The 26,267-nt window shown below is 36.5% G+C and overlaps 1 protein-coding gene and 1 long non-coding RNA gene across 2 annotated transcripts in view; one reads left to right on the forward strand and one right to left on the reverse strand.

Annotated features, from left to right (window-relative positions):
• Positions 1-561: 561 nt before the first annotated feature.
• On the reverse strand, positions 562-21,229 carry LOC149775221 (uncharacterized). The gene is made up of 3 exons (XR_016416528.1): positions 21,151-21,229; positions 17,126-17,274; positions 562-960 (listed from the first exon to the last, which is right to left on the reverse strand). It is a non-coding gene; the product is annotated as an uncharacterized LOC149775221 (long non-coding RNA).
• Positions 21,023-26,267, forward strand: part of LOC149775222 (uncharacterized) — a 147,852-nt gene continuing 142,607 nt past the window's right edge. Inside the window, exon 1 of the mRNA XM_089943720.1 lies at positions 21,023-24,672. Coding sequence (XP_089799846.1) covers positions 21,864-24,672 — 2,809 coding nt within the window. The 5' untranslated portion in view covers positions 21,023-21,863. The remainder of the gene's footprint in view (positions 24,673-26,267) is intronic.

The raw sequence follows: 26,267 nt of genomic DNA on the forward strand, positions 1-26,267 counted from the left end.
ACTATCCATCTGTACGTCCATAACAAATAAGTTTGAGCACATCAGGAGAATGAGTACAATGAGCACAATAGCAAAATGAGCACAAGAGCACAAAAAATAAACATGGAAGTATACGATTCTGACGCATATGTTTTGTGTATATTGATGATCTGATTAGATTTTCAGGTCATTATAGCAATATTTCATTTGATTCATATTATTTTAGCATTTGGTACTTTTAAGACCTCCACTTTTATTACATCCGGGACATCTTGATTTGGTCATGTCCAGTTAGCTGAGAGCATAATTGTGCAAATAATGATAATAAATTGTGAGCACGATCGCCTAAAAAGCACTCCATACTGAAAAATAGAATTTAATAGATGACCTTCATTAGAATTTCAGGCCATTATAGCAAGTTTTAAAAGTATTTAATAAATTTTTAATACATTTTGAACTATGGCATTTATCACATGCCTCCTACGGTACTATTTCTAACACCGGAGAAGGTGGACAATTAAAATATAAATAGTTCCAAGCCCCCAGTCAGCAATACAGACGGTCTTGGAGTATAAAAAACAATTTAATAAAATATATAAAATATATTCAACAATTTCATCGACAAATTTCTCAATCGCAATTTCCTTCGAACAATTACAAACAATGACCTATTCACATTGCCAATTACTATCATCATATGAAGTTAAGGTCTTAAGTGAGAGTGTTTCCTTCGGTATTGCTTCTCATCTGTCCGACTCTTGTTCCTCTTTTGGTACTTTCGGTACCCTTGACTACGTGCTCTACCGGCATTTCCGTATCCACCCTTCCAACACTTCACTTCCGGTACTCTCTTCCATATGTTCCTTCCGGCACTGCGCCTACCCACAAATGCTTTCTTCACATTAGATCTCACGTGCTCTCCACGTGTTGTCTCTCTCTCCGATCATCTTGCGTCGACTCTACACCCACCCGGAAAGCTTCCTGTGGAATTAGAAGGGACGTATAATCTTGTCTCTTTTATCTAATCTCAGGAGAAATAATCACACACTCACAGACCTTTCGTAAAAATAATGGCGAATAAATGGTCAGGTCAACTCACGCACTCATATCTAAATATTCCTTAAAAACTTCGTTCTATAATAATTGTGCTATAACAATACTAATATTATCAACTACTTCTAATACATGCATACACATGCCCACTTGTTAACTTCTCGTTATTGTAAACTATCATCATCAAATACAGTCATATACATTTCCTACCCAACGAATTATAAAATACACATATTGTTACGTATATTTGATTTAATTTATATTTGATTTAATTTGTGTTTGATTTGAATTTATTGTTTGGGGGTTTTGGAATCTTTTTATTTTCTTTACATGTCAATTTAATGTAACTTTGTTTATTAAGGAATTTGATATTTTCTAGAAAATTCAGTTTGACCTGAATCTTTCTATAAATACTTAATAATAGAAACACTTGTTTCTATTTTTGACTTAATTCCTGGCCTTGATTGAGGGTCAATTAAACAACTTTTTCTCTGAGTAAAATGATTGGTTCTTATCAAGGACATACGGGGGCTACATTATTTTATTTTACATGTAAACATGATCACGTGATACTCTATTTCGCAATTAGGCATTTCCAAAATTGCGAAATACTTAGTTTTAATAGTGATGTCTCAGAGTCAGGGCTTTTAAACACTTGATGTCAAGTTGTTTTCTTCTGTTGTGACCAGTACTGAAGTTTTGAATTGTTGTGTTATATGTTAATTTTTCTTCAGATTATTTGGACTCTAGAAGATTAATTAGTTTCTCTGGAAATATTAATGTATTCATACAGAATTCTTGAACAATGACTTTTCTTAAAAATTATATTTGGATTTCCAAGACCGAAGGACTAATTATTGTGTTTCTACAAGGAACTGTAGACTTCAACACAGTACAAGTTACAGCATACGTCATCGTCTTCCATCCTAAATTCTTCGTCGGGACTAGAACATGGAATCATTAGAACATTTCAATATTAGAACTTCAAAAATTATATTCGTGGATTATTCTTGGATTACTTTTGGATTTGATTCTGGAAACCATAAGTTCATATATTTTCATTTTTACAGAATTTTTCCAGGAAAATAAAATCAATTAATTATTATATTTTTTCAAAGCTTGTTGTTTTCACTCTTTCTTGTGTTACTGTTTATTCGAGCCTAAACACGTAACATAAGAATATACAAATACTTAATTATAAGCACACAAGTCGATCAATGACTATTTATTCATATCCTAATAAAGCCAGTACAAGTTCTAACACAATTCACTAATAAATTCAGCCATGCATTACGATGCAACACAGTACCTTACACAATCCAACAATCTACATACGTTAATCTTGCATGTTAATAATTCGCTATACACCTACGTTACCATATACTGATAATTCAGTTATACTCGGAAGATTACATTTCTAATAAATTAAATGTACATAATAATGTATCAATCTTACAACACCTAATTGTGAAAGTGAGACAAATTCGGGCGAAGATAAGTTAGCTCAAGAAGCTTTTGTTCGCAGTCCAAACTAAGCATTTCACTAGAATTCCTTCACGCCTTTTAACGAGCGCACAACTTCGTCACTCAGAGTACATTCTAATGTCTCCCGACGGCAAAACATGTACTAGCGGAAAAATGGACTTAGTCCGAACAAATTGCTTATTGAGACTGTCCTAGATTTGAATCTCTCGGTTTCGATTGGTCTGGTCTGGTCGGTTTGAAAACTGCCCAAGGAAAATTTTAACACTTACCTCTGTCTCTCGGGTTTCCGGTTCCCTAAAGTCCGATCTGATCCAAGTCGGTCAAGACATCACTGAATGAGTGCAAAGCAAACAGAAACGTCTCTACCTGGTCATAGAATTCCCTTTGAATTTAACCGTGAACGGGTCGTTGTGTAATGTTTAAACAACAGACAGGCAACTTATTTGTGTCCAGAATCGGTCTATAGTCGTAATCTTACATAATACATGTTGACATTATTCCAGGTACTCTTACATCGAATTAACTATAAGAAAATGTGTGTATAGATTAAGCATGAAACATCAGCAAATTTTCCCCACAACGTGACAACATTTGTATTGCAGTCATTTTGACTACTACTCAACGGTACCTACTATGTGCGCAGTAATAATGTTGTTGTTGTGTAATGATGAATATGCGCTTGTCATTCAGTATGGATGTTTATAGCTTTGTGTACATTCAGTATGGATGTTTATAGCTTTGTGTACAAAACCTGATTAGATTTTAAGACCGTAAGAATCCTTCACAAATTTTTTTATCAGTTTTGGAGCTTTTGAAAATTATACAGTCTAGTTTGTAGACCTCGATATTTTAAAGAGTCAGCAGGCTCACCTCAATCATTTAAAATCTATTATGCAGGTAATATTTATATACTTTGCGACCCATCCATCCCGAATATTTCCTCCGGACTACATCTTTGTATTTTACAAACGCTAATCTGGTTAAAATCTACAACTTTTACCTGTATTTAGCAATATTCGATGAACTTTGCTGAGTAAATTTGTCAACATTAATACTGTTCTTATTATCTGAAAAGCAACAATTTCAAAGCTTTCTAAATCTGAAATTGATGTTCTGTTTTCGTGAATAAAAACAAGAGTCCCTTGAAAGGATGTAGCACTCGTCTATCCGAATAGAATTTCTAGTAATCACAATTAAGACCGTTTTTCTTCATTTCTACTGGTTAGTTGCAACCATTTATTTTATTCTTCAGCAATAGCAATAATTAAAGATGGCTACCATGGTTGCCCTAGTAGGTGTAAGACAGGCACCATATTAATTCAGTACCAACTAGATATCATGGTAACATGCCCATTTACACATAACAATATATCCAGAGGGACTATAGATTTTCAATATGCAGCCAAGGTCATTCGAAGAGACGAGAAAGAGAATTGCTCTGGACGACTGTTTTGAATATTAACTTCACCATCCAAACCAAAATAGATACATATTTTGTGAGCATAAATATTTTATTCCTTGTTGATTTTCAAATGGATGCCTTGTTAGATATTGAAGACTATGTGGCCTGTCATTGGGAACGCCATTCATGGAAGAAATATTTAGTGGCCGGTATAAACGGTTTCGTCAGTTGGAATAAATCAAAATTTTGGGGACTTTCTAATAGCATAGAGATCTTCTCTATTTGTCGTGTTGTACAACTCGTCAAAATCAATTTCTTCGGTCTTATTTGCACAGTATCAAAACACCTTTCAAGTTCTTTCTGGGATAATTCAGAGCGGTGTGTGTGTGTGTGTGTGTGTGTGTGTGTGTGTGTGTGTGTGTGTGTGTGATTTGGATTATTAGCGTAGCTTTAATAATTCTGCAGTCATATCTCTACGATGTCCGTCCGCAGTGTGGCAGTTTATAGTGATGTCTAGCACTGATGCCCATGTACCGGTTCATATAGATATATTTATAGGTTACTGCATTTGTATGGGAAAATATGAACGAGTTTTTCGAATGGAAATACTGCACGACCTTGGGGGTGCTGTATATCCATCCGACAAAACGAGTTTATATTTTCCCATACAAATGCAGTAATCTTTTTATTATATGCTAAAAAAAATTATTCTACCTAATGTTTAATTATATTAACAAAATATACTACACGAACAAATTAACTGAATGCATGTTGCATTCCAAACTAAATACACAAGCGCATATTCATCATTGCACAACAACAACATTATTACTGCGCACATAACTCCGCTCAGATAAATTTGAACTTAGTCGCGCGCTCGACATAACTTTCGAACGAAAATGGCGTGTCTAGTTAAAATTGAAATTTGGAGTCATATTGTGAATAAATGCGCATTGTAACAAATTTTCCTTTTGATCTGGAACAAATAGATTTTGGTATTTGTTTCGATTCTACGAAATTTCGCGATTATGGACTGGATTTATATGTGACAATTCCACATGTAATACACGGGATTGAAGAAGCGAGGAAGAAGCGTGATGGCATCTGCAGATGTGTTTCTGTTTCTGTCACTGAATGTTTGAAATCATAATGTGGGAAAAATATGAAGTCTTTCAATGCAATTATCAAAAAGACGCTATGGAATTTAATGCTTATTTAATTTTGAATGCAGTAAGGAGGATGTAACACTGGACAACAAATTTTTACAAAAGTCATGTTACTGAAATAAAATTAGTCAATTCTTATCAATTTTTATGTGCTGAACACGAATATGACAGTCAAATTGCAAAATTGGCTCTAGTTTTTTTGTAATCTGCAAGAAATTAATGTTTACATAACGAAATGCATTCCAATAGTAAAAGGTCAACTGTAATAGCCTACCTATAAAAAATCAAGTCATTGACTACATCTTAGATTTCTTCGCCTGTCTCTTGTACAGCTGTTCGGGAGCATCTCTGAGGAGTGTCCAGCAGTAGTCAGCCAGCATTGTAGTGGACCATTTTCCCTGGTATCTTTGTTCCATTGTTGCGATATCTTGATGAAAACGTTCGCCGTGTTCATCACTAACAATACCACAGTTGCTAGGAAAGAAATCCAAATGGGAATGAAGGAAGTGAATCTTTAGAGACATATTGCAGCCAAGTTTCTTATACTTCATCAACATGTCTTCTACTAGTTCCTTATAGTTTTCTGCCCTAACATTTCCGAGGAAGTTTGTAGAAACTAGGCGAAAAGCATTCCATGCTTGTTTCGCGTCACCTTCCAGCAAGTTGTTGAACCGGTCATCTTTGAAAAGCTCTCGAATCTGAGGACCCACAAAAACTCCCTCTTTAATCTTTGCTTCGCTGAGTCGAGGGAATTTTTCATGCAGGTATCGGAATGCTGGCAAAGTCCGGTCAATGGCTTTCACGAAGTTCTTCATCAAACCTAGTTTGATGTGAAGGGGTGGTAGCAAGATTTTCTGAGCCTCAACCAGAGCTGGGTGTTGGATATTCTTCTCTCCAATGGCTACATTCTGCCTGTGAGTCCATTCCTTCCTCATGTAGTGCATTTCCCTTGCTCGGCTATCCCACTCGCATAAGAAACACATGTATTTTGTATATCCTTGCTGCAGTCCCATTAAAAGGGCAACTACCTTCAAATCACCACAGAGGTGCCAGCTGTACTTGTTATACTCAATGGAATTCAGTAGCTGCCTTAAGTTATCGTATGTCTCTTTCATGTGGACAGCATACGCTACTGGAATAGATGGAAGAATGTTTCCATTGTGCAAAAGCACAGCCTTGAGACTCAGTTTCGAAGAGTCCACAAATAGTCTCCATTCTTGTGGGTCATGAGTGATTTTTAAAGCATTCATGAGGCCCTCAATATCGGAACAGAATATCAGATTACTTTCCTTTCTGAAGAAAGGCTCCAATTGCTGGTGGTGCTTTCGATATGCAGTAATTGTGACATCTTCTTCTAGAAGATTCCATTGTTGGAGTCTTGATCCTAGCAATTCTGCCTTGTTCTTTGATAAGTCCAAATCACGAATCAGGTCATTTAGTTCTTCCTGTGTTATTCTGTGTGGGGTTGATGATGCACCACAGTGAAAATCTGGATCACTGCATGCTGATGGACCAGGAGAAGAACAGGTCGACTCACCTTTGTCTTCGTCAGATGAATCAAGAGAATATTCTGCTGGAGGTTCTGGAATAGGAAGTCCCTCACCATGTGGAACTGGTCTCAATGCAGACGGAATGTTTGGGTAGACTATTCTCGACTTCTTTCGCTTCGTTATTCCGCCGGAAAGAGGAGGAACCAAGCAGAAGTAACAGTCATTTAGGTGGTTGCTTGGCTCTCTCCACACCATTGGGACTGCAAACGGCATTGATGACCTTTTGCAATTCAACCACTGTGAAAGCTGTGTTGTACATGTAGCACAGCATATATGCGGAGCCCAAGGCTTGTCTTGGTCACCAACCTTGCATCCGAAGTAAAGATGATATGCCTTCTTCACTTGAGAATTGATACTTTTCTTCTGGTTGGCAAATGTCACTTCCCCACAAATATAGCAAAAATTGTCCGCGGTATTAACACACTTTCGAGGCATTACTGTTCTTTATTGTACGTAAATGGATAAAATAATAAGTTTTACGTAACAGTAGCTTGAACTGTCTCGCACAACGTCTAAAATATTTTAAATGCTGAACCTATCTGATTGGGCTTTATATAGTACACTGCTTACGTCAGCTTCAGCAGCCGCCTGGCATTAGTATAATAGGCCTACACATGTATAGTACACTGCTGACGTCAACTTACTTCAGCAGCCGCATGGCATTAGTATTGCATTGCATCAGAAAATGATGCAATCAACTGTGGATGATGTGAGCATGATGGTATTATGCAATGTTACATCATTATTCCGGATGTTGCTGCAGTCCTACTGGAGAAATTTACACAGTGAAACATAGAAAATGAGGTATATGAATATCTTCAAAACGAGAGCCAATACAAATTTTTCACGGTTATATTCGTGTTCGGCACACCAAAATACTACAGATTAGGGCCTTTTCAAGTCAGTAATGATTTCACTGTTGACCAGTGTTAATTGCACTTATCATCTAAATTACAGTACAACTTCGAAATGTGTAATCGAGATTGAGAACCTATGACATGGCTCATGTAATTCGGATTTGCAGAACTAGGAAAGTACATTTTGAGGACATTAGGGATGTAAAACTGTAAGTATATATTTTTGCCATTCTTATCATCAGCTAAAGAAGACAGTATATGACTTGTCTCTTGTATGTTGTTTGTAATGACCCTTTCTTGCACTTGTTTTCTACTGTAGCTAGCCTAAGTCCGAAACATTGTATCAACAAATTTAACGCGGAATGTGCCAAGCAGCTGGTATGTGGCAGTCCACGAAACATCTGTTTTAGTTCATTCAGAAATAAATTTAAACAACCACAACGTAAAGCGTGAGTGTACATGATTTGTTTACAAATCAAAGTGCTGGCGCCTGCGTCCAGTGTTTGTTTACAATAGAAAGAAGTTCCTTTATGCACGTGAATGCTATATGTGCATTCGCGCGCGAGTTCAGTATCGGGTAATACTGAACGATTCTGGCAATGTAAAGTTAACGGAGAAAAAAATGAGCATATAATAATTGATAGTTCAACATAATATCTGTAATATGTCATCGATTAGTAATGCACACACATACATGCATATAATCATGTAAGTTTAAATAGCATTCATCACTTTTCTACGTTCAAGTAGTTCCCTTTGGATAGCATTTCCCTAAAAAAATTTAACCTCATTAGATTTCGGCTATGCATGGCAGCCAGTATTAATGATGGAGGAAGAACCCGGGAAAACCCCGGGAAGAACCATCGACCCACGAAAAGCTACCGAAAAGCTTTCTCACATACCCACACTGGCCGAATCCTAGACTCGAACCAACGAAGACATAGGTGAGATATCAGTGTTCCGTAATGGAGAGCGCTTTAGACCACTCGGCAACTCGGGTGCCCCTTCCAGTAATGTAGTAATTTAATACATTTTGAACATACTTCTATCTGATCAATACAATACACCTATTTCTTGGTGGCAAATAACGCAGCAATACCCTTCTTCCATTACAGACAGCTCCGGTGGTCTAGTGGTTAGAGCATCCGCCTCGGATGCGGGAGGTCATGGGTTCGATCCCTAGCCGAGTCATACCAAAGACATTCAAAAATGGTACTAACAGCTGCCTCGCTTGGCGCTCAGCATTAAGAGGCTAGTGTTAGGACTGGTCGGCCTGGTGTCAGGAGAATGTGACTGGGTGGGTCATCATGCTACATGTCTGCGGCATGATGCCCCAGTGCTAGACATCACTATAAAATGCCACACTGCAGACATCGTAGCAATATAACTGAACAATGGTTAAAGCTACGTTAAAAATCCAAATCACACACACACACACACACACACACTTCCATTACATTGCAAATAAACCCCAGGTCATTTGTCCTAGTGGATAAGATTGTGGTCTTTATCGTCCTTCTGATTCAACATGGAGAGTACGGACAGATATCCTTATTTTTGAAAAGGATTTTCTATCTTTTCTCACTGTACCAAGATACCCCTCATAACCAAGGAGCCATTACAAAATTCAATATAATCCGGTAGATTCTAGATTACCAACCTTAAATAAATTCTCAGCTAGAGGCTGTTTGATCCAAGATAAGTAAACTTGTATGTTTCCAGAAAAGTGATTTATCTACTCTTCCCCCAGTCCAAGAATTTATTCAATAAATCCTGAACTTACAATGCCCGATTGTTTTCTTTGCTGTACGTCAGTATACTGTGTTATCAAAGGGGACAAGCTTAGCCCAGTATTTGAAAATATGATAATATCTATCGATCTCAATGGTTATCGACACTAATTCTCCATATTAAAATTAATTTAAATAGTTTTAAACCCCTATAAGTTGTTGTCCTTTTTACAAACATTTTAGTACCAATCTTTCAGCGGAATTTTCTGAAAATAAATCTCCATTCTTCTGATCCATAAATAGGAACCGGTGAAATTCGGTGTCATATGTTTCGTCTGGTTGGCTTCAGCTTGACTGACGATACTGTACACTAGTTGGTATTGACCTATAAAATGAGGAGCTATAACGCCATCTGTTTTCATTGTAAAGATATGTAACTGCAAATTACATCCTGGATGTTTCGTTGTCTCCGTAATGACCATATCAGTAATAATATTAATAAGAACTGCAACAAACAGTATTAATTATAGTTGAGTGAGTAATTAGCAAAATCAATTAATTATTTAATCTAAGAAGCAGTGGCTGTAAATAGATACTGATTTTATTTGATTGTGGTTGTCCTTTTTTAAGTGGATTGGTTTCAGTGCTCTAAGGCGGCGTGTCCGGTAAGATTTAAAACAATTCTGGTTTCGGAAGTCGAATTGGGTTGTTGAGCAGTTTTAGTCAGTGTTATATCACTGAAAGTGTGGTCATGGGAATATACGTTTGTGCAGCATCGTTGTCAAACATTCAAGTGAGTGAACGTTGATCTATTTGTGTATCGTTTATTTCTTCAGTTTCTACGAAAGGCCTCAGATCTTACATGTTATGAGGTAAATTACATTCTGTGTTTTGTACGTTCTGTTTGGACCATGTAGGTTAAAGTTTGCACTCGTCGCTGTGACAGAGATTCTGCTGGTTTCTAGTATATGTTGACAGGCTCTCACCTTTATTCGCCAACTGGACATGATTTGCTATGATAGTCTTGGCTTGTGACTGACATTGGCTTAGCTCTGATTAGAATGTCTTTGAGGTTTTTCGGTCTCTAGTAAGTTATTTTTGCTCGGAAGGGTTAACTTTAGTGCGTTATAAGACTCCACGATGGGCTAGTGCTTCTAGATGATTATGACTACTTTGGTGGTTGTCTGAATGGTAGGTCTGAATAAATGGTATCTAATCAACCTTGCGGTTCTCATATTATTTTAGTAGATCATTTCCATTTGTTTGTTTAGTCCTTTGAGTTGCCTCCGCTATCACATCTTTGTCGTAGCCTCGGTTCATCAAATGTTCAGATAACTCTTCAGACCCCTTTTGGAATGTTTAATCACCAGATAAAATTTTGCATGTCCCGAGTGCCAGGCTATACGGAATGTTCAGAAGGTAATGTTTTGGATGACAGCTTGATAGCAGAGGATACTGGTGTTAGTTTTGAGTAAATGTTTCCATGGATTTTGTTTTCTACCAGTCTGGTTGTTTTGTCCAGAAAAAAAATGTGATTTGAGCTGGAAACGTCTGTCGTGAACGTTATTGAAGGACTGAAGTTGTTTGTTTTGATATGAAATCATCCATCTATTCTCTGCAATATTGCCACTTCATTTCTACATTATAGATGAAGCGTACCTACTGGTATGGTACGGTGTAAGTTCTCCTCCGATGCTAAAAGTTGAACCTACTAGTCTTTCCATGAAACAATTAGCATACGAGGGGTCCATGTTTGTACCCAATTCGCTTCATTTGATCTGCATTTACTTTTCGTCATTGAATACAGTGCTTCTGAGTTTTAGGACTAGCTCCAGAACTTAAAGTAGGAGCTTAGGAAATAAGTGGTTATTTCAAAATATATTTGTATATTTTGTATTTTATTTAACGAGAAATATCTGAATACATGTACAATGAAATACGTTAATAAAGATAAAGCCAATAAATCTTTAAAGATGACCTTTCAAGTTTCTTATTTTTGAACTTTACCACACTTTATGGCAAAATCCCAAGTCTAGTGACCGGGTGCTTTGTCCCTCCTGATTTTTTTTATTTTAACAGCTGTTAAGTGAACACATATCCTCCTTGTGGTATTTTGTTCCACATGACTAAAGAAATAACACCAAGTCACTAATGTTTCTTGGCTCGACGCTAGGGATCAATGCTTGTAGGTGTAACTTCCTGTACACGTGCACTTGACCGTAACAATGGTACGTATAGAATGCCGAGGGAAAGTCTCGCCAAAGGCACGATCATTCGTACCATACCATGTGGATGTTGAGTTTGTAATATAATGTCCATTTATTCTTTAAAAATAAGATATTGTCGACCATTGTGACCTTGCACCGCGCGAACGAGTACTGGTATGTTTATTTTCGTGTTGATAGGTCCTATTGCGCTAGTAGTTTTTAATTTTTATCTTATTATTGTCATCACCAGTCGAGCTGCACTCAGAAAGGACATCGTGCATTCAACACGACTGGGTTAGTGTAACAATCACAACTAGATGAAAATGACAGTATGATTTTTTTTCTTCTTCTTTTAGAGATGTCACATCCCTTTTGTTGTGGGTTGGTGCTTATCTATGCCACAGGCAGAGAAATCATATAAGTGCACGTGACATACATTTACTCACGACATACAATTACTTTCGTTATTAAATTTTAATATTTTCATTTCGTATAATGGGTTTTTGGATTTTGATTTATTTTCTTTGATTTTATTTTTTGTTGTTGTTGTCAAATACATGTAGCTCAGTTTCCAAGACAGCTATGTTTTGGGTTTAAGTATCTGCGAAGCAGTAGAGATTTTGCATTCCACGAAATTTTCTCTTTGTTCCTACTTAGCACAGACTTTCATATTTTTGTCAATTATAAGGGTCAGAGAAGAAAATCTATTTCATTTGGATTGATGTGAAACACAGACAGTGCTATGTTGACTCGATTTCACTCATGTCTTCTTTTGAAAGTTTTCTAAAGTATCCATTTTAATATTGTATCTGATTTTAGTTCAGCGTATTTGATACAACAGGTTATTTAATTCGTACTGCAAAGGAAATCAAAATCGTGTGTACCCTTCATTGTGGCTGATTGGCTCATGTGCTTGCATGCACTGCCAAACATATTTTGCAGTAAAAATATAATAACCCGTAAATAACAATAAAATCTATTAAAACCGAAACATCAATAAATCGAAATCGTCCCAATATTAGTTTCCTGCCCTAATTTTCCCTTATTTTTCAAAATCTTTTTTTAAAAAAACCAAATAAGCCAAACCCTGTAATGAAAACCAAATGTCTTTGTCAAGTATCATTTTGAACCATTTAAAAACTGACCAATGTCCAGACTTACATAAGACTATAAAACATATTTCTTTTTTTTCTAAAAATACATGTTAATTAATTGAATCAAATTTCGTAAAAGTGCATCACAGAATTTGCAACAAACGGATGTGTATTTATTTACATGACATGAAATTAAAGTATACGTACATGCATACAATAGAGTTAAAAACTTACTAACATCTAAAATTTTCAATTAATAAAAATGATCTCACTAAAGGGATAGCCATATAGTCGTCCAACTCTTCCCAGTTATATTACTTTGCTTAGGATTCTCTGGACTCTTTCGTATTCAAGATCCTATTATTTAAAAAATTTCACATTTATTGATATGACGATGTCCTTAACTTTCTGAATGTTATCTAGTTTGTTTCAGCGTCTGATATTCGCTCGCATCTTCCTTCATTACCACAAGAGATCATTTTCAGCATTGAAATTGTCTATGCTGCTAGCATTACCAGGTAAAATGACTGATTACAAGAACACGAGCATCTTTGTTTCCATTAGCTGCTGCCAAGGGTTTACGTTGAATCGTCACTTCATATTCAAAACGAAGTTTATCAGTACGAGTGAATCACGGAGAAAGGGCCTGCTGTATATTTGCAACACCTTCGTTAACATGTTAGGATTAAGTCCATCAACGATTCAAAGATAGTTTACTTCTTCAATAATAAACACCAACTGGAGTTTTCAAACCGCTGGAGTCTATAATGATTTATAAATGTAGACCTCAGTACTTCACTGAGTGCAAGCAATAGTCGCTATATTAAAAAGAAAAATAAACTCAGTGAATGACGTGATTTGAAGTAAATTACGCCATGAATAGACCATTTCTTTTACACCGCTACTTCAAATTTAGAACAGGCTTGATATGATTCGGTGCTTTCATATCAATCTTCAGTTATATATAAATCGGAGAGACAAAGACAGCAAGAAAAGAGGAAGTTTCATGTGTAATACATACGGTTGGCCATAGCACGTTGCAATAACCAAAGACTCGTATTCGCACACGGAATAATAAAACATGATGAAAACAAAATCGTTTCTACCAGTGTCACGTGACTTGCCATGAGGAAAACGCTCAAACTCTTTTATGAGGTGTAAGTCTATTAATCCAAACTGGGTGTAAAGTTAAGTTTAAGATATAGGGATCTGACTGGTTAAAATGCGTTTGCCTTAATCTGACCCAGAAAATAAATTAAGAGCCACGACCAATTAATGCAGAGCCAGACGGTTATATTCAAAGTTATTTCCGTCATAAAATGAGCGCGCAACAACCAGAACGTTTCCTAGAGTAATTTTTCTTTACATTTGGTTAACAACGGAAACGCTTGAAACACGTGAGCTTCTGAGGGCTTCATCCCCTGGATCTCACCAGGACTTCTGTCGCACAAACCCCTTACTAACATGTTTACGCTCCTCACCCGCTAAAAGATAATCCTGGATCCAGTAATAATATTACATACACACTACATACATACATTATTACACGAATTGTGTGTGATTAGGATTTTTAACGTAACTTTTAACAATTTTTCAGTCATATCGCTACGATGTCTGCACTGTGGCAGTTTATAGTGATTTCTAGCACTGGGGCATCATGCCGCAGACACGTAGCATGATGTCCCACCCAGTCACATTCTCCTGACACCAGGCCGACCAGTCCTAACACTAGCCTCTTAATGCTGAGCGCCAAGCGAGGAAACTGTTAGTACCATTTTTGTAAGTCTTGGTATGACTCGGCCGGGGTTCGAACCCACGACCTCCCGCTTCCGAGAAGGACGCTCTAACAACTAGGCCACCTTAGCGGTCTATTATACGAGTTAAAAGAACGGCAAATAAACCTTTCGTCGATTAAGTTTGTGTCTTCGAATAATTAGACATACAACAAATGTTCATCCTTGATTTAAAGAAACACATTATATCACAAGAGTACTTTTAGGGTTGATTTCGACCCTCTGTCTGTCTGTCTGTATCTCTCTCTCTGTGTCTGTATCTCTCTCTCTCTCTCTCTCTCTCTTAAAGTTTAGCTCATTCCATAAACTTAATCATTCCATAAACTTAACATATTTGTTTATGGAATTTAAAAGAATTCCCTCATCCATTAAGTTACAATACATAAGCACTGCACAAATTTACCAGTACGGAAATACAAGACGAGGTATACATAAGGACTTGGTGGAGCGGTAAATATCTAAACCCATCTGTGAAGTTTAAAGGCTTAGGTTTGACGAACGATTTTATACTTAGGCGATGCACATGTTGGTCACGAAGTTCGAGATAAATAATCTGTGAATAGTAGAGGTTAATGGCCGACCGTAATGCGAATTAGCACAGGCGATTAGCCATTTTTACGAAGTGACTGGGAAAAAGAAGGTATACATTTTCTGCAGAACGTATATAACACATGGGAAAAAAAAATATCGAGGAGAAGCAATGATTTCATGACTATTTTCGTTAGTAATTACTGACATAATACAAACCCTGGACTGTCAATTTAGTTTGTATGAATCCATATACAAGTCTAGCCAACTGCGCAAAAGAAAATCCTTGCTCCTTATCATTTCTTCTGGCATGCGGAGAAGCTTTTATGACTGGTAATAATTTGATTGTAAACACTTTGATCAATGCATTAAACAATCAAATATGAATGATAATGGTACAAACAGACCGATGGGTACCAAGAAAGGAAAGATGGCGACTAATAAAAAAAATATCTAAAATAGACAGACCAATAAAAATATCAAACAGGGAAGATGTCGAGTATTAGTAAATAAATGATGCAATTCATCAATATTAAGATTAGTCCGAGCTTCTTCTGCCTTGGAAATCGCTTTTTATTATTTCGCTAGTACTGTCTAAATAGAGGATATTGTAGTAGCAATTGTGGCTTTAGATGAACCTCAGCACAATACAGGCTATGAGATGCTGATTAAATTTAAACTTTAAGGAAAAACAATTGATAGAAAAAATCATAGGAAGACAAAGCCTTCAGAAAATATAAAAAAAGTAGAAAGGTAACGAAGTTAAAATTATGTTAAAGGTATATAAATTTAAAGGTAAAGGTAAAAATGACAAAACCCTTCGCAACATACAGTAAGAATTTGTAATATAAACGATATTTGCTCCAAAAGTACCAACTTTTCTCTGGTGTGACATGACCATCACTTTTTTTTCACTGAGTTCACATCAAACTATTTCTGTCTCTTGATGTTTCAGTTCACAGCAAACTATTTCCGTCCCTTGATGGTTCAAGACAAAGCCTGATGACATAAATCATGTGCAAAAAGTGTTAATTTTACTAGCTTTTTATATAAAAAAATAGAATGAGTTTTCAAAGATTTACGTAGATTTAGGAAGCAAAATAGCATTAACCTAATACATATCTGTGATGTTACTATGGACTAATACCCATCTGAAATGTTACACGGGACTATTACTCATCTGAGATGTTACTAGGGACTAATACCCATCTGAGATGTTACTTGGGACTATTACCCATCAAAGATGTTACTAGGGACTAATACCCATCTGAGATGTTGCTAGGGACTATTACACTTCTGAGATGTAACTATGGACTATTACCCGTCTGAGATGTTACTTGTGAATAATACCCATCTGAGATGCTGCTAGGGACTATTACCCATCTGAGATGTTACACGGGACTATTACCCATCTGAGATGTTACACGGGACTATTATCCATCTGAGATGTTACACGGGACTATTACCCATCTGAGATGTTACACGGAACTAATACCCATTTGAGATGCTACACGGGACTATTACCCGTCTGAGATGTTACTAGGGACTAATACCCGTCTAAAATGTAACAAGAACTATGATTTCTTGAATAAAAACACAAGTAGGAAGACAAAACCATCAGAAAATGCCCAAAACCAAAGGATAAGACCTTCAAATAATACCCATCCGAGATGTTACTCGGGACTAATACCCATCTGACATGTTACTGGGGACTAATACCTGTATGTGATGTTACTCTGACTAATACCCATAGATCGTAATTAATTTGTAGCACTAGGCACGAGCTACAAATATTCAAAACATGTGGAACTCGTCTTGGGTAGCTGACTAAACAAAAAACGAAAACTAAAAAAGGACAATTTGGGAGATATTCAGATTATATTAGGACGTTTAAAGTTCAGGTTAACACGTATGTACTGCTTTAGTTCCTAAATCTAGATAAGCCCTTGAAAACTAGTGTTGTCAAACACTTTTTTTTAAAAATTGCGTACTTTTCCACACATGGTTTATGTGCATCAGGCTCTGTCATTGAAATCGACAGTAATAACCAAATAATAACAAGCGATTTCCGTGACGAAAGAGTCTCGGTCTATATCAAGAGTGACCTAATTTAATAACGAAATTATACTAATACATATATTGAGATTAATAACGATAAAGACATTTACACGGAAATTCATTTTGGAAACACCAGTAGTTTTAAATTTCCTTGAATAAACATCAATGGTAAGCTGGGGCACATAATAGGATCGCTGTACGCTATTGTGTTGAATCTGATTACCTAATAAAGTTTAATTCTTAGTATACGACATACGGCTGTCACTTGAAAACTTGTGCAAGACGCTCGGCGTGTCATGTGGCAACGGCGACAACTTGATTAGTTATATACAACGACAGAGGCCATTCATAGTTGAAGGCACTGCATAACATCTGCAAGGACAAAAAAGAAAAAAAAAGATTTTTGAAGCGAAATATAAAACATGTATTTCTTTTTGAAAAACGTATTTTGAACTATATTTGTGTGACCAGAGAGTCAGCCCTTGCAATCTATCCACCTTTAAAGCACAAGGTCCAGACTTCAATAGGTAGAAGCCATACGTAAGTTAAATTAAGGCTCTGACAGTTCGTTAAGAATATTTATTACAGCCTGGAAATTAGGCCTTGACAGTTCGTTAAGAATATGTATTACAGCCTGGAAATTAGGCCTTGACAATTCGTTAAGAATATTTATTACAGATTTATTACAGCCTGGAAATTAGGCCTTGACAATTCAGTCAGAACATTTATTACAGATTTATTACAGCCTGGAAATTAGGCCTTCAGAGTTCGTTAAAATATATATTACAGCCTGGAAATTAGGCCTTGTCAATTAGTTAGGGATATTTATTAGAGCCTGTAACTTAGCCTTGACGATTCTTTAAGACTATTTATTACAGCCTGGAAATTAGGCCTTGACAGTTCGTTAAGAATATGAATTACAGCCAGAATATTATATTCTAAACAATTCGTTAAGAACATGTATTACAGCATGGAAATTAGGCCTTGACAGTTCGTTAAGAATCTTTATTACAGCATGGAAATTACTAATAGATAATTCGTTAAGAATATTTATTACAGCCAGAAAATTAGGCCTTGGCAATTCCTTAAGAATATTTTTTACAGCCTGGAAATTAGGAGTAGACAATTCCTTAAGAATATTTATTACAGCCTGGAAATTAGGAGTAAACAATTCGTTAAGAATATTTATAACAGCCTGGAATATAATTCTGAACATTGGATGCATTTATCTTTATCAAAACTAAATGTGGTGATATTTATTGTGTAAATAATAGTAGTAATATTTGAGGAATTGCCATTTGAGGCGAGATTTATTAGATCAAATTGCTTCAAAACGCTGAACGTGCCATTTCGAAGAATTTGATGCAGTATAACAGACCAAATTAGCTGTGCTTTCAGCTTTGAGGAACGAAACCACATAAACAGTCAGCATGATATGATTCAGCCTGCCCCAAATCATATACTGAATCAAGATGGTGCATGAATTAGCGGATTTGTAACACTATCCTCCAAATATATGCATTGTACCAACCCCCCCCCAAAAAAAACAAAACAAAGCAAAAGGTCATGTGTCAAGGTGAAATTTATCTTGTCGTTTCAAATAATTCAAACCTTAGGAAACGTATTCTTATGCATGAGCGTATCTTAGAATATTAAACTGCAATCATCTTGCCACCATTTTTAAGATAATATTGCAAAATCTACCAAGATTATCAGACTGGACGTTGTAATATGATAAAACTATGATCAGTGTATAAATAGTTCTTAACTCTTTTAATTGGGGCCCCGAGTGGCCGAGTGGTCTAAAGCGCTCTTCGTTACGGATCACTGCCATCTCACCTCTGTCTGCGGCGGTTCGAGTCTAAGATTCAGCCAATGTGGGCATGTGAGAAAGCCTGCCAGTAGCTTCTCGTGGGTCGGTGGTTCTTTCCGGGGTTTTCCGGGTTCTTCCTCCACCATTAATACTGGCCGCCATGTATAGCCTATCGTGCTGAAAAATGGCGTTAAACCCCACAACAACAACAACAACAACAACTCTTTTAATTAGCTATTGTCCAATGCAATTTCGATAAGAATAAGAAAAGAAAAAAACGGAAAATCAGACGAAAATTCAAATACTCGGTCTACTAATTAGCCTAAATATTTATATAAAATCTGAGTTTTTTTTACTTTACAAAGCATAAACGAAAAATAAATAATAAAAATATTTTTAAAAAATAGAAACAAAGAATTAGAGAAAATTTTTTTTTTTTAAGTAGTGAAGATATGAAATCGATCATATTAGCTAGCATCAAGGGGGTGACTGGCCGGGCTATTTTTGTATTTGTCCAGCTTAAATGTTCACGCCCACCTGTATAATTAGATTGGTAAGCTCTCCGTTGGAATACCTGTCATGCAATAGTTTGTATACAGCTGCCGCATTCACCCGATAATTCAATAGTTCTTTATGCGTCTTAAACTATACCTAATAGTTAGACTGCTTGCATGTTTTGTGCATATTAATAGAGAGGCAAATAAGTTATAATCTTATTTTAAGTCCAAGCTCATTTGGAATGATTAAACGAGATCTTCGTGCAGCTCGTTGTTCCGATGTTTCGGAGATCTTCGTGCAGCTCGTTATTCCGATGTTTCGTCGATCACAAATGGAAGATCTCCTGTAAGTTTGCATACAGAGCTATGGGTGACGTCATCTCTTCGTAGTCTTCAAGTTTAGTGCAAAATGTACAAATTTTCTTTAGAATAAATATTTCTGACAATCTTTTAAACTCTCAAGGAAATATTTCATAAGCATCGCCGTTGTTGTAAAAAAGTAATCTGAAAATGATGGACTATACTGCAACTTTACATGGCTCAAAAAATATACAAATGATTCTCGTTTTCATTTGATTGTCTGAAAATGTTTTGTCTCATATTCGATAATCAGCATTAGATCAGAGTTTTCCTCTTTCTCAGCTTTTCTCCTCTCTTCTTTCTGTTTTATTGTACATTAGTGATAGTCGTGGTGTGCTAGCATAAGTGTCTATTTATCGCCCTTTTCGTGTCTGTTTTTGTGATGACAGACAGGCATCAGAATGGAGAACGACGTTTCGAAAACTGACATGATGCATTCATTATGATGTTTTTCTTATTCTTAGCCTTGTATCCTTGTCGAGAAAATATATGATAAAAATAGAACGCTTCTCTTTACTAAGCTACCATACATGTAAGACGAATACAATTTTCTGACAAGAGGAAAGCAGAGAAACGATTCATAATTTTATTATTTTTATAAATCATCTGCGTTTTTGTAAACGCAAAAATACCTTCTATAAATGTCGATTACTATGATGCATCATTACGATATTCTATATTTTGAAAATTTTAGGAAGACTGTTGTCTTCGTATGTCATAGAACGTATTTTTAAGTATATTTAAGCATGCGTGTGCGATTGCGCAAAATCGAGGATAAAATAATAAGTACACATTATTGTTATAACTTTTTGGTTTTCAGTGAACTGGCTAGTGTGTATTTATAATCCAAACATACTTTGCCATCTCTTTGAAGATGGTTTACGGGAATTTCTAGTATAATAATTCATTTTAAAGAAAAAGAATAAAAAGTATTTTCAACAAGTGTTCGATATTAATTGTCACAAATTCGAGGGAAGGATCTTGTGAGTTTTATACGCAACAAGACAAGTTTTTGTATTGCAAATGACAAGTCAAGTTTTTGTAATGCAGTGATAAGTAGTTCTGGATACAAAAGAGTGCAAACTGATTTTAAATTAAATTTGATTTGTTCTCATTATATCCAACGTGAAATAAAAAGATATCGATAAATTACTACATTAGTTAAAGGTTATTACTGGTATATCATATGTATTGCCGAAGAACTCTTTTAGAGATGGCTACAGATTATAGATATAAGGTTTATGTTTCTGTGAGGTTTGCTGGTGAATACCCATCAAGGACGATATCCTTTGCTGATGACTGGTCTATAATCTAGTAAAGTCGGGTTTGCGTCTACACTCCAGATGTTTATGCCATCAACGTTATCATCCAATAAGAATCGAGAAAAACAATTGTTCCGATGATGTCCCAAAACTACCTGCTGGTACGGAACAGTGCATGACTTTGGAATGGCAGTTTACAGAAATGGTGGTAATGCACATTTGTCTTTGACAGCGTATGTTAATCAAGCGAGAAATGAATAATGATTATTTCTTACATCAGGGGGTAGAGAAATTGAAGAATTCAGTGTCGGCTTACCTGTATCTTTATGAGCCTCTTGTTCAGCAGCCGCTCTGCAGTATACTTCTACAGAGCATGTGTTATCTCGGTATAATAGTGTTGGTACGTACCTGGCTGACTCACTTCAAGCCATACTGTTAATTGTAGAACACGGGGGAATACAACCAAGTGGAATACCATGTAAGAGATGAAATTGCAATGTTACACTATACTAATGCCATGGAAAGGATAACTGTTCAGCTCTTCAAGAATGTGGTTCTTACAAATGGATGAAGTTAAAAGTATCTGAGCTTTGCAGTGCTGCGGTTATGCTAAAGGGTGTTATGTGGTCAGTGTCTGGAAAACTTAAATATGTGGTCAGTGTCTGGAAAATTTAAAGCTCTAAACTTAAGATACATTAGTTGACTAGTTCTTAAATTTGCGATCAACATAACCTAGAGTGGGTAAAAGGCCGTTTATTGTTTTCGTTCACTACACGCGTCGGTGACGAATGATGATCTTACGTTTAATTCTGATTCCACAAACCAAAATAAGCAATTGTTCTCAGAGGCAGCGACAGTGTCTTATTAGTATTAGGTCAAATACCAAAAGTAAGTTGCAAAATTATTCGAATGCTACATTTTCATTCTGATATTTGAATAATACTGGTATTCCAATGTAAATGTCTGTCTCAATTTCCAGTATCCACAATTGCTTTGTAACATGGAATAATTTTTGTTAAATATTCAGTAATGGAGGGTCAGAAGGAGAAAAGTCGTGGGAGAAGAAAATCATCAAAAAAGAAGCAAACTAGAAAGGAAAAAGGTGTAGAGGAATTCAGGTCGCTCTCTGATTCGGAGGGGAAGATTGTCCATGAAAATCACACAAGACGAATTAAAAAAAGACGGAAATCATTTTCCCATTTCTTTCTCAGACCTTCCAGTGCTCATTTACTTAGATCTCAGAGTGTAAAGCGCCCGCAGAGACAGAACTTTGAATTTGACGTTGAATTTGCTTCAGACATTCCACTTGCTGAATGTGAAAACGTCATGTCAGGGGAGAAAGGAAATAGTATGGCTGAGCAAAGTGTTTTAAAGGGTATGACGGTTCGAGATGCTTTAGTGGAAAGACAAAGAAGGAGCAGATCTCCCTGTAAAGACCTAATAAGTTTAGAAAGGAGAGTGCTGTCCGATCAACATCTCTCACTTGACAAAAAAAGGTCATCTTCACTACCTCAACTTTCAACCTCAGGGGACGGAATAAATATGGTGGACGACGGTGGAGACTCATCCCAAATTCCTTCCGATAATGCAGGTCCTGTACCATCAGAAACTAAGCAGAAAAATAAAAAGCGCAGCAGATCAGCTGGGAAACTTTCCAATAAGAAAGAACAAAGAAAACATCATGTTAAAGAATATAGACCATCGGAAAGGTATCTTCCGCTGGACAAGCGGAAATATATGATAGAAAGACCTCAACAGCCAACTGAACAACCCGGTGAAAATACTGTTCAAACAATTGAAGAATTGCCCCATTCCAGCTTGCAAAATAATCTAAGTGTCGTGAAGGATAAGGCGTCAGTTTTAACATCTGAAAGCAGACGCGAGTCTTTTTCTACATTTCTTAAACTAAGAGAAAAAACTCCTTTATACACATCTTCGTTGCGACAGTTGAGTCAAATGAAACCCTCATGCATGACATCTTCCTACATGACACAACCTCAAGAAAATACCGTCAAATATGACTTTGATAAGGTCATCGAGTACGAGCCAAACGGGCATGGAAAAGAGCCAAATAGCAAAACGGGTGGCGTTCTGACAAGCGAAGTACAGGTACACCAACCCAAAGAAATGAATAGTCAAAGTGAAAGAGACAAAATATATCTGACCGCTGAAGGTACACAAGCATTAGGTCATACCTCCCTAGGACGATTTAAGAAACATTCAAGTTCATCAACAAATAGTGAATCGTCCAAATCAGATAACTCGCAGTCCACCGAAATACAAAGACCGATTTCTTCACAAATAGTTAATAATAGCAAAGGAATATCTACAAAATGTTCTGAGAAGCATCGCGGTAACTTACGTAAAGATAAAACCTTCAAGAAATCTATAAAATCAGAAAATTATAATAAATATAGAGATGGCAAAAATGGTGCGGAAAATGAAGATAAGGAAGCTTATACCACAGCCAAAGTAAATGATTTGAATAGAAACCCTGCAATAACGGAGGTGGTTAAATGTTTGAGAGGTACAGATGCGGCAGAATACGTAAGTAATACTGAGGAAAATGAATACGGCAAAAAGACTGTGAAGAAGATGGTCCATCAGAGACATGTCGAATCAGATAAAAGTTTCTCGAAGGAACATCCTGGTCAGAAATCAAAGAAATCAAAAGGACCTGCATTAGCAATGACCAAGTTTTCGAGCATAAAGAGATCCATCTCAGAGGGGTCCTTGCCAACGGCTGTCTCCTTGTCAAAACTATTCGATGCTAATAATAGATCAGGAAGCAAAGAGTGTAATAATTCGAAAGATGGCACAGAAGTAAAGCTTGTAAAGGCCAAGTCTGAAGAAAACATTTTGAAAAAGGATGCTGAATTTGAGCCCAGAACGGGTAAGAAAACTCGCAAGAAAGGACATAGCAAAGAACAGAAGTCAGATATAGCCCAAAGACCCACTGAACCAGACGAGGTATCTAACTCTAATTCCAAACCAAGTGGAACTGTCTCTTTCAGCACGATAATGGCGTTAAAAAGGTTGGCGAAAAGGAAAAAGGCCAGCATGTCGAGAAAAAAGAAAGTTGTTGACGAGACTACGATCAAAGAAACGGATGAAGATATAAAAAGACGCATTGACTCAATGAAAGAAATCAAGCCTTCAGCCATACTGTTTGAGAATGAGTATAATATCAGTTTAAGCAAGTTTGCAGAGCTCAAAGAAACAGCTATTTTGGGGGACGATTACATTGAACCATATGACTCGACATATCCTGAAAAGAAAGGTATTAATTTCGGCTCAGACGAAATTTCAATAGTTACTGAAGAAGATCGAATCCGACAAAGGCAGACCAATACAAGACTGTCGCAACGACGCGACAGCAAAGTGAGACAGAGGCAGAAGAAGGTAATAGATTGTTGTAAGAAATTCGTTGCTTTTCTTTTCTCTCATATAGGTTTGTGTTCACTTGTTGTTGCATATTCCATTATGGGTGGATTTATATTCAGAGCCCTAGAATCACCGTTTGAGCAGACGACAAAAATGGACATTGCACGAGAAAGGGAAAGGTTGGTGACATTACTTTGGGACCTTACCGTGGAGGTGAAGATGAACAATGCATCAAGTGACTATTCAGATCAAATGGAAATGAGCAAAATGCTACGAACTAATTTTAAACAAAATGTTAATGAGATTTTAAGAAATTATTCTCAAAAAATTCACAAAGCTACGAAAGAACGAGGCTGGGATGGACAAGATACGGGGAATGGAGAAGAAGTTAAGATCGAGCAATGGACCTTTCCAAGTGCATTACTCTTTGCCATAACGATCTTGACTACAATAGGTGAGTCTCTCGCTCTCTCTCTCTCTCTCTCTCTCTCTCTCTCTCTCTCTCTCTCTCTGAAACCGTATTCCTAAACAAACTAAATGTGAGTAATATATTATAACTGCACACATGTTACATGTTTCTAGTACAAATTAATACCAATATATGTTCGACCGGAGAAAGTTCTTGAAATACTTGTCTTGTGACAAAGCGAATGCGAGCTGCGGATAAAATCTCAAACTGTAACTGATGCAGGGTTTTTTAAAATCTTTGTATTTATAGATTTCGATGGCCTACGCTTTCACGTGACTTTTTATCCATCTATTAGTCTATCTCTGTCGCTCTGTCTCTTTCTCTCTACTTATGCATATACAGGAGGAGAACGTGGATTATTCCAACACATCGGGGAACGGGAGAATCGGCATGATAATCGAGATTTCCAATAATGGAGATAATCGAGATTTCCAATAACCAAGTCTGTGTTTGTATGCATAAAAACTTAGTTGGGACATGACTTGTTCGAATGACCACAGAAAATGCCGAAATATTCCGAATAGTATTGACTCTACTGTACGTCACTTTCTTTTATCTCGATCTTCATTTAAATATTTTTAAATGCCAGGCAAAAAATTTCCCAGAATATCTAAAGGTAAAAGTTTCAGTGACAGCTGCTGTTTTAATTAGAAATTATACTCCATAAATAGATTAACCACTGATGCAACATGACTAATTAGTATTACACAATTAGCTGACAAACATGCTGATTTTAACAACGAAGAACAATTTTAATAAATGTGTAAAACAAGGACCACAGTATGGTCTATGCAATATAGCTCAACCCCGCTCTGACTTTTTGCGTAAGGCAGTAATAAAAGCCTCAAAGGAAACAAAATGATTAAAGAACATCGTCCAACAATTACTTTGACCATATCTAATTGTTCCAGACACAGTTTTACAAGACACATCTTTAATCCATTCAGACGTGGTTGTGGTCCTACTTAATTATGCACATTGCCTCTTCCTTCTAGGGTTATTTCGTATATTTCGAATAAAACAGCGCTACACGCACGTTTTCTAAATACGTACATGCAATATATTTGCATTGTTCTGAATCCAGCACAACAATGGATGCTTGTGTTAAATGAGAAACGAAAACAAAAAAAAATGTGAAATCCACTCCGCAATCTTTATTTATTAGGGCATGTTTCAGGAGAGAAATGTTCGCAATGGTCATGATTTACTAGAAATGCGATATGTATATGTTTAAAACAAGAATCTACAAGAATCTACATAAATGTATAAAGAATGTCACTGCTACACGACCACTACACGGAAAGAAAATATATACCTTTGACAACTTTTACTAAAACAAACAGAAACAAAACACATGTTGTTCCTACACTGGGAAACAGCTTGTTAAGTTTATGTAGTTTTGAAAATAAACACTAACGGGGAGAAGGGGGCAATGGGGCGATTGTCCCGGGCGCCGGAGGTCTTGGGGCGCCAAAACTACTTTGGGCCTTCATCATCCACCCGGGCGCTGTTTCCCTGGCTGTTTGCTCCATGTTGGTGCTCGGAAAGATTCTTGTCGTTTCGTTGGGATTCAGTCAATC

Source organism: Sinohyriopsis cumingii, chromosome 19 (assembly GCF_028554795.1).
Source record: "Sinohyriopsis cumingii isolate HCF-2022 chromosome 19, ASM2855479v2, whole genome shotgun sequence".
Lineage (NCBI taxonomy): Eukaryota > Metazoa > Mollusca > Bivalvia > Unionida > Unionidae > Sinohyriopsis > Sinohyriopsis cumingii.